This window comes from Condylura cristata, unplaced genomic scaffold, assembly GCF_000260355.1.
Source record: "Condylura cristata isolate star-nosed mole 26May11 unplaced genomic scaffold, ConCri1.0 scaffold00006, whole genome shotgun sequence".
In the NCBI taxonomy this organism is placed as follows: domain Eukaryota; kingdom Metazoa; phylum Chordata; class Mammalia; order Eulipotyphla; family Talpidae; genus Condylura; species Condylura cristata.
In genome coordinates, this window is record NW_004567107.1 from 8,196,722 (window position 1) to 8,213,180 (window position 16,459).

General features: G+C 44.9%; 1 protein-coding gene across 1 annotated transcript; it reads left to right on the plus strand.

Moving 5' to 3' along the window:
* Positions 1-9,553: 9,553 nt before the first annotated feature.
* PDCL (phosducin-like) lies at positions 9,554-15,727 on the plus strand. Its single transcript, XM_012721119.1, has 4 exons — positions 9,554-9,711; positions 11,199-11,375; positions 13,048-13,229; positions 15,021-15,727. Exons 2-4 carry the CDS (start codon positions 11,204-11,206, stop codon positions 15,570-15,572), a joined length of 906 nt encoding a protein of 301 aa, XP_012576573.1. The 5' UTR covers positions 9,554-9,711; positions 11,199-11,203; the 3' UTR covers positions 15,573-15,727.
* The last annotated feature ends 732 nt before the right edge of the window (positions 15,728-16,459 follow it).

Below are 16,459 nucleotides of genomic sequence, written 5' to 3' on the forward strand. Positions count from 1 at the left end.
GTAGAAATATGAAAAGTTTTTGTGAATATCAGAATAATTACGAGATTATATTGTTTTCTGGATGGATAAAGACACCATTTCCATAGAGCTTTGTGTAGTTTTACTCATTCACTCAATCAGTATAGTTTAAGTCCCTCTCTGTGCTGGCTGTTTACTCATTCACTCAGTGAGTATAGTTTAAGTCCCTCTCTGTGCTGGCTGTTAAGACCAACGGGCAGTGAAGTACACACCTTTATTTAGCAGTTCAAAGTATGGAAAATAAAAAGATGAATCTGAATAACCAGTTCATTGAGCTAAATATTCTATTGTATATAGAAGTTTCAAAGTAAAAATTATGGGTGCGGGGAGGGGAGATAGTGGGTGGAGGTGGTGAGCCAGAGAAGATATTTCTTTGAGAAACAACCTGAGACTGAACTTTGTAGACTTAATTGCATTTTACCAAGTAGGAGTAAGGGGAGAAAACATTCCGAGAACCTGCCCTGTCTTCACAACAACCTACTTTGTGTTTTAGAGTCCTTCATTGTAGGTATTATGATCCCTGTTTTATATCCGAGATGTAAAGTCACTTAACCAAGAAAGTGGTAGCTTAAAAACTTAAATTTCTCCTTGTTTTGCTTCTCACAGGTAGTGATGGTAGCTGAAATCTATTGTTGCCATAACTGTCATTGAAAAGAGTGTTTAAGCAATAGCTTAGGTAACTCTTAGACCACTTAATGGGTTACAGACACAGCTCTGAGTACTTAGGTATATTATGATCTAGGACCATTAATTGTCACTATTTGGTGAGAATAGAAAATTGAGCAGAGAGCTTAGAATTTGCCAGGTGGTCACATGGCCAGATGTAGTAGGTAGGAACCTGACACTAAATACCTTACTAAAGAGACTATAAGAGAAACTTAGGAGTCAAGGTTTTAGAGCATTTTGGCTATAATGGTAGGAGAAGCTGAAAATAGCCTGGCAAATGAGACCAGATTAACAATTTAGGTAAGAAGTATCTAGAGTATAGCCAAGCAGGGAGTAGGAAAGAGATGGATTTGAAAAAGCAGAACTGACAGAATTTATTGGAGAGCCAGTGTTCTACACATTATAGTAGATTAAGTTTAACTGGATTCCAGATGTCATTGCTTAAGGACAGAACAATATTTGTGAAGCGTGTAGTCTTGTGTAAGTCCTGGAGAGACTAGAGAGAGCAGGAATTTAAAAAAAAAAAAACAAAAACAAACTAACGTGGATTGTTGATCCAGGAAAAGAAAACTGAATGAAGCAGACGAAATCTCAGGAAGATTTTTATTTCCTTTACTGTTAATACCTTTTGAAGTGATCACCCATTTAAACAAAGAATAACATTTTTTTAAAATGAAAACTCCATAATGGTTCCAAACTTAGCTATATGTTTCAACCACCTAGGGATCTTTAAAAAATCTCAAATCCCGGGCTTTGGGAGTGGAACCTTAAAAACCTTAAAACACTAGCACTTTTGAAACCCCCAGGTACTTCCAATGTGCAGACAAGTTTGGGATCCACTGCCATCATGAGTGAGAACAAGCCTGTCTGCCCAGGTGTATTCCGTACCATTCATCTTCAAGTGTACGGAACTGGATGGCTGTCAGAGATGCATTCCAAAAATATTTGGGTTTTTTTTTAGAACTTTTCAGTATCTGTGTACCAGATCTTAAGGGTATGGGAGCATGGTCCCTGACTTCATTATACGTTGGAGGGAACAGACAAGCTGTAAGTAAAAGGAGTAGTACATTATGAGGAATAGTATATTATGAGGAGTAGTATAAGTAAATGAGTATTTTTCAACCAAATGATGAGATTGTGTCCGGTGGAAATGGTAATTTTCAGTACTATGGCCAGTGTAGGTAGGTATCATCCCTTAGGTCTCAAACATCTCAAACTTAACATGGTCAGATCTTGAGTTTCTGTATCTTCCCTCTGCCCAAATTATACATCCTGCCTTCCCCATTTCAGTTACTTCCCCCTTGACAACTACTGTCCATACCTAGTCCAGCTCTACCTTCAGATATACCCAGAATTAACCATTTCTTTCACCAAGGTGCGCACCTCTCATCTGAATTGTGATAGCCTCCTGTACTCCCTGCTTCTGCCCTTAGCTCCCTTCAGCCTCTTCTCACCACAGCAACGAGAGGGAGCCTGTTAATATGTTAAATCTGATTGTTCTCTGTGCTCAGAATTCTCCAAGTGCTTCCTGTCTCACACAGTGAAAACCAGCCTTCTCTGATACTTAGCTATTATCCAGCCACAGTGGCTTCATACGCCTGTCATGCTCCCATAGTAAGGCCTTCACGCTTGACGTTCTTGGAAAGTATGGAAGCCTTCCCTCACGTCCAGATACCTTCACAACAAGATGTTCTCTTTCAGGCTTTACTCAGAAATCAACTTAAGTGAGAATTGGATCGAGAGTAATGGATGGTAGAGTGTTATTTAAAATAGATGTTTTAACCCAAGAGACTGGATGAGTTCAACTGAATCCTATTTTTAACTTCAAATTCTAAAATACTTAGATTCACAGGAAGCTGTAAAAGTAATAGAGAGGACCCACGTGCCTTTCACTCAGTTTTCCCAATGGTAATGTCTTGTGTAAATCTAGTATAATATCAAAACCAACAAACTGACATAGTAATCTACAGACCTTGAGATTTCATAGACTTCATGCGTACTCATTTGCATGCATCCTCCTCTGTAGTTATATGCAATTTTATCACATGTAGATTTGTGGAACCACCACTACTATCAAGTAACAGAACTAAAAGATAATTCAGAATCGTCCCATCACCTCAGAAATCCCTCATGCTACCTCTGTGTATTCACATCCATGCCCCTCCCATATCCCTATTTCCAGCCCTAAGCCCTGGCAACCTCTGATCTGTTACACATCTCTATGATTTTGTTGCTTTGAGAATGTTATATAGGTGAAATATTACAGAATGTAACCTTTTGAGATTGGCTTTTTCTCACTCAGCTTAATTCCCTTGAGATCCATCCATATTGCTGCATGTATTAAGAGTTTATTCCTTTTTATTGCTGAGTAATACACCATGGTAAGGGTATACCACATTTTGTTTAAACATTCAACCATTGAAGAGCAATTGGGTTGTTTGAATCTTTTGGATATTGCAAATAAAGCTGCTATAAACATTTGTATATACAATTTGTGTGTGGGTGTAAGTTGCTTTTTGTTTCTGCAGTGATTTTGAGCAAATAAATTGGTATGCTTTGTCTGCCTAGCAAGAAAGTGAATAAATGATCCTACCTTCAAAATGGACAAATCCTTCAAAGTACATTTGCCCTAACAGATACAAGATGAAAAGGGAAAAGGTATAACTCTTGTATTATCTATTGTCACATAACAAATTACCCCCAAAGTGCCTGACCACATAACATGGTTTGTATGAGTCAGGCTTCTGGAACCTGCTTCTGACTCACAGACTGTAGTCTGGGTGGTGGCTGCAGCATTTCACAGCTCACCTGAAAGGGTCTGCTCCCAAGGTCACACCACTGATTGCTGGCAGGATTCCATTGCTCCCAAACCATTGGAAAGAGGACCCAGATTTTTGTTGGCTGGAAGCTGCCCTCGGTTTCCTGCTACATGAACTTCTCTGCAGGGCAGCTCACAGTCTATACCGTAACTTGACTCATCCATGCAGCAAGCAAGAAGTGGCTGAGAGAGTAGGAGCATGGGATGGGGTGGAGAGAGAGAAGTCACAACCTTGCTTCCATATTGTAAGCAAGACTCTAGGTCCCACTCAAGGACTGCACAGAGCTTCTAAAGTTTCTTGGTATTCATGGTCTTGGATAATTCCCTACCCCTGAGTGTGGACACTACTTAGTGGCTTCTTCCAGGCAAGAAAGAGCAACCATATAGGGGAAGTTTTACATAAAGAATGATTAACATCTAATAAATGAGTGACAGATACAGGAACATTCCATATGGTGTTATATGGGTTATTTGGGGAGAATACATAAGGGAGGGTAAATTTGCAAACCCATTATCAGATGGATGCAGACCTCATTGGAGATGGTGTAGTTCAGCCACAGAGAGGTTTGCTGATTTGGGGTTTGCTGGGGCTGGAACTTAATTGCTGGCAAAGCAGAGTAACTGGGCCACAGATGAACTACACCAGAGCCCAGGGAGGGAACTGGCACCAGACCAGTGCAGACAGGAAGCATTTGGCTGCCAGTGCACGTGGGAGGCCTTAGGGGCACTGATTTCTGTAGAGAGGGCACTGCAAAAGTACTGCTTGGCCAAATCAGGGTTGGCAAGAACAGCAAGGGGCCGCGTTTGCTGATCCCAAGGCTGGAGAAGAGCGCCCTGATTATCCTTCAAGCCATACACTGACCACAGCCCAGTCTGCAGTGACCTCCAATGCCCTCTACTGAGAATCTTTGTGCCCACTGCCAAGAAGAGATGCTTCCAGGAATTCTGCCCATTGTTCCAAAGCACGAAGGGTGGGTAGACTGGGAACTGAGATGGAGTGAGTTGTTTACTGGTACAGAAGCTATTTTAGAAACTGCCTATTGTAAAGAAATTGAATAAATTATGAAAACCTTCCCACAAAGAAAACTGGAGGCCCACGTGGTTTCCAGGTGAAATTTAGTAAAGAAGAAATAACAGCAATCTTGCAGAAACCCTTTCAGAAAATGGAGGAAAGAACTCCCTATTTAGTTTTATTAGATCAATATAACCCAAAGCCTGAGGGTAACATTACAAAACACATACCGAGTGATCTGTAATTGACATTACAGATAAATATCCCTCATGAATGTGGATGTAAAAATCCTCAAAATATTAGCAAATACATACATATTTATATATTTTATATATCTGAAAAGCCATGTCCAAATAGGATTTATCAGGAAAGTAAGGCTGGTTTAGTATTTGAAAGTCATTGCTTAATCCATCATATGCACATAATAAAGGTTCTGTCTTCTTAAAAGTTGTCAAAATTGGGTCCTCCCTGGTGGCACAGCTGGTTAAAGCACAGCACTAAGAAGCTTAAGCCACTTCTGCATGAATTGGATTCCTGCCTGTCCCGGAGGTGACCACATGGCGCAGCAGACTTCTCCTGACCAGCCTGCTGCTCCCCTCAGCAGTGTACTTCGTTGATCTGCCCGTTCTGCTCCCCTGTCTCTGGTGATTCCTCTCACCCGCCGCATCTCTGGCCTGTACCCCAGTTCTATATGAATAAATAAATAAATCTTTAAAAAAAAAAGTTGTCAAAATTGGGCCCTCCCTGGTGGCTCAGCCACTTGAAGCACAGCATTGAGGGGCTGGGACTACTTTGGCATGAGTTAGATCCCAGCCTGCCTTGGAAGTGACCACGTGGGCGGCAGACCATTCCTGACCCGCTGGCTGCTCCCCTCAGCAGTGTGCTTCATCAGTCGGCCTGTTCTGTTCCTCACTCTGTCTCTGGTGAATCCTTTCACCGCCCCTAAACCAATGGCCTGTACCCCAGTCTGTATGCATAAATAAATTTTAAAAATTTGTCAAAATTTAATGGAGCTACATCCTTATTGGCTTATAGACTTTAAAAAATATTTCTAAAAGAAAGAAATTTTACTTATATATTTTTTAAAAGATTTATTTATTCATACAGAACTGGGGTACAGGCCAGAGATGTGGAGGGTGAGAGGATTCATCAGAGAGAGAGTGAGGAACAGAACAGGCAGATGGACAAAGTACACTGCCGAGGGGAGCAGTGGGCGGGTCAGGAGAGGTCTGCCACGCCATGTGGATCTCCTCCCGGGCAGGCGGGGATCGAACTCATGAGAAAGTGGCTTAAGCTTCTTAGTGCTGTGCTTTAACCTGCTGCGCCACCAAGGAGGGCCCTACTTCTTATATTTAAGTTACTTTACAAAATATTACTGAACAATATGAATTTTATTCAGTCACTACAAAACTTCAACTATGTTTAATAATAGATCTTGTTGGAGCAAGATTTTTCCCTTGGTGAAAACAGCTAAGAAGCTAAAGCCACTTCAGCATGAGTTGGATCCCGCCCAGGAGGTGCTCCACATGGTGTGGCAACCTCTCCTGACCCGCCCACTTCACAGGTGAATACCCTTGAGTGAATACCTTCAATATAATGCACTAATAAAAAAAGCCTTGGTGTACTTTTTACCCATTTCATTATCCACATCATCCCAAAATGCTGAGATCAATGACGTGGTCCTGTCGAATACTGTTCAGTAGCTTACTCAGGCACACTCCTAGTGCTGATGCAGAAACATTCCCAAGAGACTACTGAATACATCCCTATGTAGCATATACTGGGAGAGTGAATATATTAAGAGAGACATCAAAGGACTAAAAACCAGAAATGATCATTTCAGGTGTTAACCACAAAATACCCTTAGACTAGAACATACACTGTGAGTACATACTTCTGAGAATAAATGTGTTTAAATCCTACAGTCTCAGTAGTCCATCCCACGGATTATCTGACCTCCCCCCCCCCCCCCCCCCCACAATTTTACTACATCATCTCCAAAAATAGCTAGCTTCCTTCAAGAGTCTACAAATCAAAAAAGGAAACCTGCAACGGAGACTTCTAGTTTCCATACTGGACTGTAGAAAGCCAGAAACCATTGTTCCCACCTATGATGAGACTTGCTAATTTCATGGTTTTACTCTAACCCCTAATGTATGTTATTTATTTACTTTGTTAAAGATTTATTTATTTATGCATACAGAACTGGGTTACAGGCCAGAGGTGCAGGGATGGTGAGAGGGTTCACCAGAGACAGAGTGGGGAGCAGAACAGCAGATGTACTGAAATACACTGCTGAGGGGAGCAGCGGGAAGGCAGGAGAGTTCTGTTACGCCATGTGGGTCAGCTCCCTGGCCGGGATCAACTACTGTAGTGCGTTGGCCACCAGGGAGAGCTTGTATGTTATTTATTTATTTTTTTAAAGCACATTTAGGTACATAGAAAAAATGAGCGGAAGGTACAGAACCTTCCATAGTCCTGCCCTCACTTGGAAGAACCTGCACCAGAACTGTACATTTCTTACAACTGAAACTGTATCTATCATAGAAACTGTATCTATCATCGTTACCCAGAGTCCATAGTTTAAATTAATGTTCATTCTTAGTAGTGCACATTCTGTGGATTGAGACAAAGCTATAATGACATGTATCCACTCTTGTAGTATCATACAGAAGAGTTTTATTGTCCTAAAAATTCTGTGCTCTCCCTCTTACCCATCCTCAACCCCTAGCAACCAGTGATCTTTGCACCATTTTATGGATAGTTTTGTCTTCTCCAGAATGTCATATAATTGCAATCATACAGTGTGCAGTTATTCCAGATTGTCTTCGCTGAATAAGTAGGACACACCTTAAGCTTCCCCCTATGTCTTTTTATTTCCTTGATAGCTTGATAATAATATTCCATTGTCTGGCTGTACCCCAGTTTAGCCAATGATTTATGAAAGAATATCTCAGTTGCTCCCAAGTTTTGGCAATTATGAATAAATCAAGTCCTTCACTAATCTGAGGGAGCAGGATTCATTTAATTGCTATAGATGAAGGGTGTTGGGGATGGAATCAAGTATAGGTTTTATTTGTTTCTGTTTCTCAGTGAAATAAGAAGTCAAGGTCAAAAACTGAGCAGGGGGAGGGTACGAGGGTTGAAAATTTGAAATATGCATGCCCTCCCTGTGCCCCAATGGGAAGCTCAGTACTGCCAGCCTCTTCAGCACAAATTCAATCTCAGGTCAGTCTCGGAGGAGCTGACCCACATGGCACAGCAGACCTCTGCTGCAGACCCTCTGCTCCCCTCAGCAGTGTACTTCGTTGACCTGCCTGTTTTGCTCCCCACTCTGCCTCTGGTGAATCCTCTCACCACCCCTGCACCTCTGGCCAGTACTCCAGTTCTGTGTGCATAAATAAATCTTTAAAAGAAAAAAAGAAAATTGAGATATGAATTGGTTCCCTTAGAGAGCGGGAGGGGAACCTGTCCAGAGAAACTTAGGGTTGGTTCCCTTTGAGAACTGCAGCTTTATAGTGAATTTTGAAGGACAAGGAAGTGCCATAGATGAAGATCACAAAAGTTAAAAAAAAACAAACATTTAACAATTTTTATGGGTATCTCTTGTGCCCCCGCACTGACTAGGCTGTGATTTGTCACTTAAAACAGATCATAAAAATACTAAAGTTGGCTGTTCGAACAAATCTAATCAAGAGAAGGCTCTTCACTGAAAAAACAAACAACTGCCAGAAGTCACCACATGACCTTTTAAAATGACTTGTTCTTGGGCCCTCCCCGGTGGCCCAATGGCTTAAAGCCAACACTGCAAGACAGCCGCAGCCCTCTCCCGACCCACCCGCTGCTCCCCTCTGCAGTGCGCTTCGTTGATCCTCCTGTTTAGCTAGCTCCGCACTCCCTGGTGAATCCTCTTAGGGCCTCTGCACCTCTGGCCTGCACCCCAGTTCTGTATGCATAAATAAATAAATCTTTAAAACAACAACAACCAAAAGACTTGTTCTTAATCTTGGGGAGGAGTTTCTGAACTCTTGGACAGCCTACCGAAAAATAGGCACGCACACAAATTTGCAGACAGCAGGTAGTATAGGACCACATATTAACAACTTCTATCACAAATTCAGAGCTCCTATTTTAAACAGTAAATTGTTTCAGTGTGTTTTGAGTGATCTAGTCTACACAAGGCTTTTAATGAGTTATTTATGATTTTGTTTTGCTTTGTTTATCTCATTTCAAGTTTATTAAAACTAGCAGTACAAATTACCCAGGTCGCAGATTATCAAAAGAATAAAGTCCACATAAAAAAAAAAAAAGGACAAACATAAAACAATCCAAAAGCAATGAAAAGAGGAAATAAAGCATAAAGGAGATTCATTGCAAGTCTCTAAAAATTTGAGACAGAATGGAAATATTTATTTACTTATGTATGCTTGTGTCTTTGTTACAAAGCACATCTTAATAAGGGCTCAGAATATAATATTTTAGGCTTAAAAAATCTTGCTAAAATAGTATACTCTTCACCCAGAAGGTTAGCATCTTAGTAGTCGTGGGACAATGATCAAAACTATTGAAACAATACGATTAACATTAAAGAGACCTTATTCAAATTTCACCTGTTGTCTCATGTCCTTTTTGTGTTCCAGGATCCAAACCAGGATTTCATTTTGCACGTCAAGGATCGGGTTTATCCTTTCTTAAATCGAAAATAACTAACTTAAAGGATTGTGTTTCTGAGGGCAGATTTTTGTCTGAATCTGTTTTCCTTTTTAATAGAGGTAGCGTGATCAAGGACCCGTAGAAAATACATGTGAATGGCTTGGCAAACTTCAAAGGTAACCGAGCAAAAGATGTTTATTGCTCACAGCTGGGCACATACAGCGTAGCTTTTAGTTTAAATAGAAGTCAAAACAAAGGAAGAAGCAGCGCTTCGCCTTTGTCGAGGTGTTTTGCCCAAAGTGAGACCCGTAGTTCTAGCACCGCCCACTGGCTGGGGGCGGCTTCTGATTGGACGGCGTGTGTCCGCCCTGACGCTAAGGGCCGCCTTATTGGTCCGGCGGTCTGGACTCGCAGCTTTTCTCTTAGTGCTCTAGGCGCCGACCCACTTCTCTGTCCACCACGGAGAGCTTACTCCCTTCGGAAGTGCCCGGAGCTGCTGGCCCGAAGGGATCCGGACCGCGCTAGGCCGGGTAGCTGCATCGAGGTCAGCCGGGAAGACGCGGCGGGCATGCAATACAGTCGGGAGGTTGTGCAATACCGGCGGTCGGCGAGCCCGCCCTGTCTGCTCGCCCCTCCGCCCCCCGCGGCGCCCGCGATTTTCTTACTCCGACTGACCCACCATTCCCCACGCTACCCGGTTCCCCCAAAGGTTTTCCACGCCGATTCCCCCCTCCGGGCCCCGCCTCCTCCGCCAGCGCCCCAGCGACCCCGCCCACTCTGGACTCTCGCCCCCTCCATTGCCCGGTCTCCGCGAGATTTTCGCTGGCTCCGCGCTGACGCTCCCTCTACTGAGGCCCGCCCATAAGCGCCCAGTGGCCCCGCCCTCGCAACGCCCTCTTGGCCCCGCCTCTTCCGCGCGCTGCTCCGCCCTGGCCACGCCCACGGCTCCACCCCATAGGCTCCGCCTCCTTCGCGCCTCCGCCCTCTCCGCGGGCCCCGCCCACTCCGCCTCCCCACCCACCCAGCCTGTCTCAGCACACCTAGACTCCTCTCAGTGTCTTTAGTTTGGTTGTGTCCCACCCTCTACTGTCATGGTTTCCCAGCAACCCCTCTAACCAGCATCTTTCTATTAATCACCTGTGCACCCATCTCCCCTTCTGACACCCAGGGGCCCTCAATTCTGTACCAATCCAGACGGTCTCTGTTGGCTTAGCAAATTGTGGAGAGTTTTCCTGCTGGGTTTGGCGGTGAGCTCTCCGCCTGTGGGAGAATGAGTGTAAGGGCTTGGTGATATGTATTTTAAGGAAGAAAGCACAGGACTGAGATGTGTAGAGGCCCTTTCGCCTTCCCTGCTGGGTTTGCTGCAGACCTGGGAGGGGTTCATGGAGTTTTCTCCCAAATTGCCCCTGGCTGCTTCTGATGGAGACGCTGGGCTTTGTGCAATGGTTAACCATTGTCCTTAAAAACCCGGGGATCAGCACAGTCTTGTCATGGGCTCTTCACCCAAGTTGGTAGGGCTTGGAGCCCACCCACCCCTAAGTGCCCACTGGGAGGCTGAAGACCAGGGATGGAGAAGTGACTGACTTGCACAAAGTGAGTGACTCAGCACTGTGGATGATGCCCTTTTGGAGTTTTCGTTGATGAGTCCTACCCGACTTTTCAGTTATCTGGTTGTCTTTAGGAAAAGTTGAAAGTATGTGTAGATAAAATCTCCAGCCAGCAAGTAGGAGACTGGCTCACACCCGTTGTCTCGAGGAGTAGGTCTCTGGAGTTTCACCCCAGCTCTCCCATTCACTGTGAAGTCTGGGAAGATAATGTCCCTTATCAGAGCTCAGTTTTACTTTGTGCAAAAAAGTATGATAAACCTTGTCACAAGAGTCATGGTACAGAATTCTTGAGATTCAGCTTAAAAAGAAAATCACTTAGGATCTTGGAAAGAGCAGGCCCTCAGTGCCAGTGAACACATACTCTTCGGATGCACCTGTGTCTGGTTCATACCAGCAAAGAACCTGGTATGTTGTCCTGTTCCAGGCACCATGACGACCTTGGATGATAAGTTGCTGGGGGAGAAGCTGCAGTACTATTACAGCAGCAGTGAGGATGAGGACAGCGATCGGGAGGACAAGGATGGAGACAGGGGTGCCCTGGCCGGCAGGTCAGTGCCTGCAGATGCTGAGTTGGCGGGTGAAGGCATCTCAGTTAACACAGGTACTGGCGAATCCTAGGTTCTGGGAAAAGGTTTCAAAAATGTTCCTTTGGGACCAGGGGAGAAAATAATAATAATAATAATGAACAACTGTATACCAGAGACATTTTTTGGGGATGGAGTGGGGAATGGGATCAAAAAAGTAGGGAGAGGGAAGTGCACTGGACTATGGTGATGGCACACGGGTGATTTGGCGATGGGAGGAAGCTCAGGGGGATTACAGCTGATATGGAAAAAGGCACAAAGTAATGTAAAAATAAACTACTATATTATTAAAAAAATATCCCTTTGGTATGAATCAGCTAACAGTCTCCTCATCATGTCTCTCTAATTCCAGGTCACTGCCAGAGATAACCTGGTGTTGTCAGTTCACGGTGTGTTTCTAACCGTGGCCCTGTGCCCTGCAAATGTGCACGCGTACAAGGTGGCTGTGAACACAGTCTGGGTTTTAATCCAGCTCCTCAAATTAATCATTGTTTGCTATCACATAAACCATGGATATGCATATTTACACTTTCACATTTAAATATTTTGAATTTCCATCTGCTGAGGTGACATGAGTTGATGGCTTAACCAGCAATAGTCTTTCCCCTTATTCCTGCCCTCTGACTGCTTCATCTTTGCTGTCCTGGTGGATGGCATATGGCAACTCGTTGTTCTATTTTCTTTCTTTTAAAATTTTTTAAAAAGGTTATTTATACATATGAGAACTGGGGTAAGGGCCAGAGGTGCAGGAGGTGAGAGGACTCACCAGAGACAGAGTGGAGAGCAGAACAGGCAGATTGATGAAGTACACTGCTGAGGGGATCAGTGTGGAGACAGGAGAGGTCTGCTGCTTCCTGTGGGTCAGCTCCCTGACGGGGGGTTGAACTTGTGCTGCAGTGGCTGTGGAGAGCTTTCTAGTGCTGCACTTTAACCTGTTGAGCCACCAGGGAGGGCCGCGCACTGTATTGTTATGTTTTATAATATTGTCTGGTTCACTGGTTTCCCCTCAGCACCTTCCTGTGTCATTCTTTTCCTGCCTTCTTCCCTCTTATTTTTCCAAAGCAAACATAGGAGTCTGCACACACATGCAATCCCTATTTTCATCAGAAACACTTTAACTTTAGAGGTGAACTCAGGCATAACAGCACAGCCGGCCGGCTACCTTTTTGTTAAAAAATCCAGCTCATACAGAAGTATGGGAAGAAAAAGTAAATTTCTCTTTTGCCAGTCCCCGTTGAGCCCGGTACCCAGAGATAGCTGCTCCAAAGAGTTTGTGCAACCTTCTAGCTTTGTTTTCTGTGAAAATACAAATGTGCACACACATGTGTCAGTTCCCACAAATATTTGTATACATACACTGCTGTTCCTAACAATTGAGACTCATATGATATTATTCTACGTTTTGCCTTTTCATTTCCTTTTTTAACCTAGTATACGTGAACATGTTTCTTGACTGGAAAGAGAACTGCCTCATTCTTTGTTGCTTTATTTTCCTTTGCATAGATGGACCATAATTTATTTAGTGTGGGGCCCTTGGTTGTCGCAGGCCATGCTGTAGTGGACATCATGGCGTATGGACCCTGCTGCCCTGTGTGAGGGCCTCTGCAGGCCGCTGGGGCAAGCTTAGACAGATGTGAACTTGAACCTACTGCCTATTCTTGGTCCCTTCCATGTTCACCCCCAACTCAGGTCCAAAAGGTGTGATCAATGACTGGCGCCGCTTCAAGCAGTTGGAGACGGAACAAAGGGAGGAGCAGTGCCGGGAGATGGAAAGGCTGATCAGGAAGCTGTCCATGACCTGCAGGTCCCATCTGGATGAAGAGGAGGAGCAACAGAAACAGAAGGACCTCCAGGAGAAGATCAGTGGGAAGGTCGGTAGCAGTGCCGGGTGTCTCTCGGCAGCTGCTGTAGTGGTTAAGGAGGTGGCGGATGTTTGAGTTGGCCTCCAGAAGTGGTGCCATGCAGGGGTACATACAGGGTCACGTTGTCACCTGGAAGCACCTGACTTGGAATCTCAGCTCTGCCCCTAGTGACTGTGGGGTGGTTTAGTCATTACTTCAGTGAGGTCAGTACCCATATCTCACAGGGATGTGTGGGTGAGTGCGTGCCCATCACAGGGCCTGGCTGGGTAAATGCAGTTTCCATTTTTTAGGGCTGTTCTTGGGCCAGAAATAACCCTCTGAAGTTGGTGGTATTTTCCATGTTTACAGATGTGAAATGGATGCTTAGAGAAGGAAGGGACCTTGCTCATGGTCATGCAGCTAATAAATGGTGATAGAAGCTGGGCTTCTAACCCAGATCATCCTGCTCTGTCCAGGATATGGCTCCAGTTCACCTGAAGCCTATTCACGAGAATTAATCCTGAGGAGGTAATCCAGTAGAAGAAAGCGGGTGCCTCACAAAACATTTGGAACTGGGTCCCCGACTCTCTCATACCTTCCCAGTCAGTATTAAAAGATTAAAAGGACCTTCTTCTCCCTCCTCACAACCCCCACACCCCCGCCCAACCACAGAGGAACAAACATCTAGAAGGGCCAGAGACCCTTTGGCTGTGGCCCAGAGAACAGTTGGCTGGAAACAGCAGCCAGGATCAGGCAACAGATGAGGGTTAAAGGAGGAATCATTTCAGGGCTTTAGACTCAAGCAAAGACCGTAATTAGTCAAAAAGGAGCCAGTCGGGTAGGCTGAGGTAAACGAAGAGTTGTGAGATGGAAATAATGAGTAAAGTAGGGACTTTGAAATGGTGCTGCTGTGTCATAGGAACCTGATCTGGCGGGTCCCAGCCTCCACCTGTGCAGGATAAGGCAGAGCTGGGCTCGGGCACAGGCACAGGGAAGTCTTGCTATGCCCAAGAGAGGAAAGGAGGTTCGTCCCTTCAGCAAGCTGCCTGGCATCGTGTCCACCTCTCACAGCCCCTGGCTTGTACTGAGCTGAGATGACCAGCGGCAGTGTTGAGAGGGGATGGCTTGTCCTGCTGGGTTGTCTGCAGGAAAACAGAGCGGGGCACTGACAGGAAGCCAGAAATAGGGGCGTGGCCAGGCAAAACCAGCCCTTTATGTACATCTCAGCAACGACTGTTTGGAAACATGAGGAAACAGTTGATATAATCATGCTGAGTGGCAAAAGTATCGTACAGTCGACTTGGTTCCCCACAAGTGTTGTTGCAAATGCAAAAATGACTTTAGCCTGTGATTGGACGTGAAAAGTTTTTCGTGAACATGTGTGTGTGACTGTGTTTTAAGTGTGAGCCGGACATATGACTGTAAAGTTCCCTAATGTCCTCTAGTCTTTTCCACAAAAACCTAAGAGGGTAAAATCAGTAATCCTTTGTCAAGATTGACAAAAAGAAAAAGAAAGAGCCCATGAGGTTATGTCATCCAATGCTGCCTGTTTGAATAGAGAGATGACATGAAGCCCCTGGGTTTTTAAAATCAGTTAGAAACCTCGTCTTATTGTTGCCTGTGTAACCTTGTGCAAATAATTTCAAGTCTGGGAATCTCATTTGCAAATGGGACCACTAACAGCGCCTTCCCATGAGGCCGCCTGCAGAGTTCCATGCGGCCCAGGCACCCGGCGCCCCAGGCCTGGCCCCATGTGCCAGAGCACGGGTGCGGGCTCACGTTAGCGTCGTGCCCCATGCTCACTTGCTCGTCCTCCTGCAGGTGACTCTGAAGGAGTTTGCCATGGTGAGCGAGGACCAAGACGACGAAGCGTTTCTGCAGCAGTACCGCAAGCAGAGAATGGAGGAGATGCGGCAGCAGCTCCTCAAGGGGCCCCAGTTCAAGCAGGTTTTTGAGATCCCCAGTGGGGCAGGGTTCTTGGACATGATTGATAAAGAGCAGAAAGGCACCCTCATCATGGTCCACATCTATGAGGACAGCATTCCGGGCACCGAGGCCATGAATGGCTGCATGATCTGCCTTGCCGCCGAGTACCCAGCTGTCAAATTCTGCCGGGTGAAGAGCTCGGTGATCGGGGCCAGCAGCCGGTTCACCAGGAACGCCCTGCCCGCCCTCCTCATCTACAAGGGGGGCGAATTGATTGGCAATTTTGTCCGGGTCACTGACCAACTGGGGGAGGATTTCTTTGCTGTGGACCTTGAAGCCTTCCTGCAGGAATTTGGGTTGCTCCCAGAAAAGGAAGTCTTGGTGCTTACGTCTGTGCGTAACTCTGCCACCTGTCACAGCGAAGACAGCGACTTGGAGATAGATTGAGCCCCGCGGCCACTCGCGCCCTTTTCCTGCTATTTGGGCCGAAACATGTCTGTAGTTGTTTCCCTTCTGTTACTTCCGGTGTCTTCTGGTGTTTCAGCTGTCCTGTGTAGTTCCTTTGATTATATGTAACATCAAGAAATTCTTAGATTAATTCAGAATGCTGAATCACCTTGTGATTAGCAATAGGTGACTTAACATTGTATAAACAGGAAGCCAGGCTTCTGAGCTGTTTACTTAAGATTCTCTAGTATGAGATCTCTGTTATTGTTTCCAGTCAATATTTACAGAGCGTCCTAAAGACAGAGTCCTGGAAATTGTGTTCAGATGAGCTGGGAGGTCTCTACCAAGTCTGAAGTATGATTCTGTAGCTTGTGTGTTATTTGCAACGTACATAGTGCATTTCCTTCATCCAGTGGCTGTAAAGTATATTTGCTGGTGATCAGACCCGCTCTCTACCAGTTGTCTTTTTCTCCTAGTGTATCGTCTCCCTGGTCTTGCCTGAAGGTTGCAGAGCTTTGTGTTTGCCCCATCACAAGAGGCGAACTCTGCTGGTGGAGTTGATGTTCGGCTCAAGGGTGATTAGATCTAGAATACGGAAGGATGGACGCCCACTGCCTTCCTGGTGTTGAGCAGCCAGCTGGCATTAAGAGTTTGGACAGGGTGGTGCTGTGAAACCTTTGTAAAGGAGGATCTTTTAGTGAGACCCTCTTGCTTAGCTCATTCTCAGTTAGGTAACTGTTTCATGTTGTGGTTTTTTTTTTAAAACTTTTTGCATTTTGGAAAACATTATTCAGTAGAGGAAATTAACCAAAATGCAGAAGTTAAAACTAAGGAGATTAGAATAATCTCTAATCCTACTTGGGGTAAAACACTATTAATATTTTACT

What these genes read in the sequence shown, in the direction of transcription:
- PDCL (XM_012721119.1), top strand. Translation starts at nt 11,204, where the DNA reads ATGACGACCTTGGATGATAAGTTGCTGGGGGAGAAGCTGCAGTACTAT. An exon ending in AGGCATCTCAGTTAACACAG is followed by an intron (nt 11,376 to 13,047) that starts GTACTGGCGAAT and finishes CCCCCAACTCAG; the next exon opens with GTCCAAAAGGTGTGATCAAT. An exon ending in AGGAGAAGATCAGTGGGAAG is followed by an intron (nt 13,230 to 15,020) that starts GTCGGTAGCAGT and finishes GTCCTCCTGCAG; the next exon opens with GTGACTCTGAAGGAGTTTGC.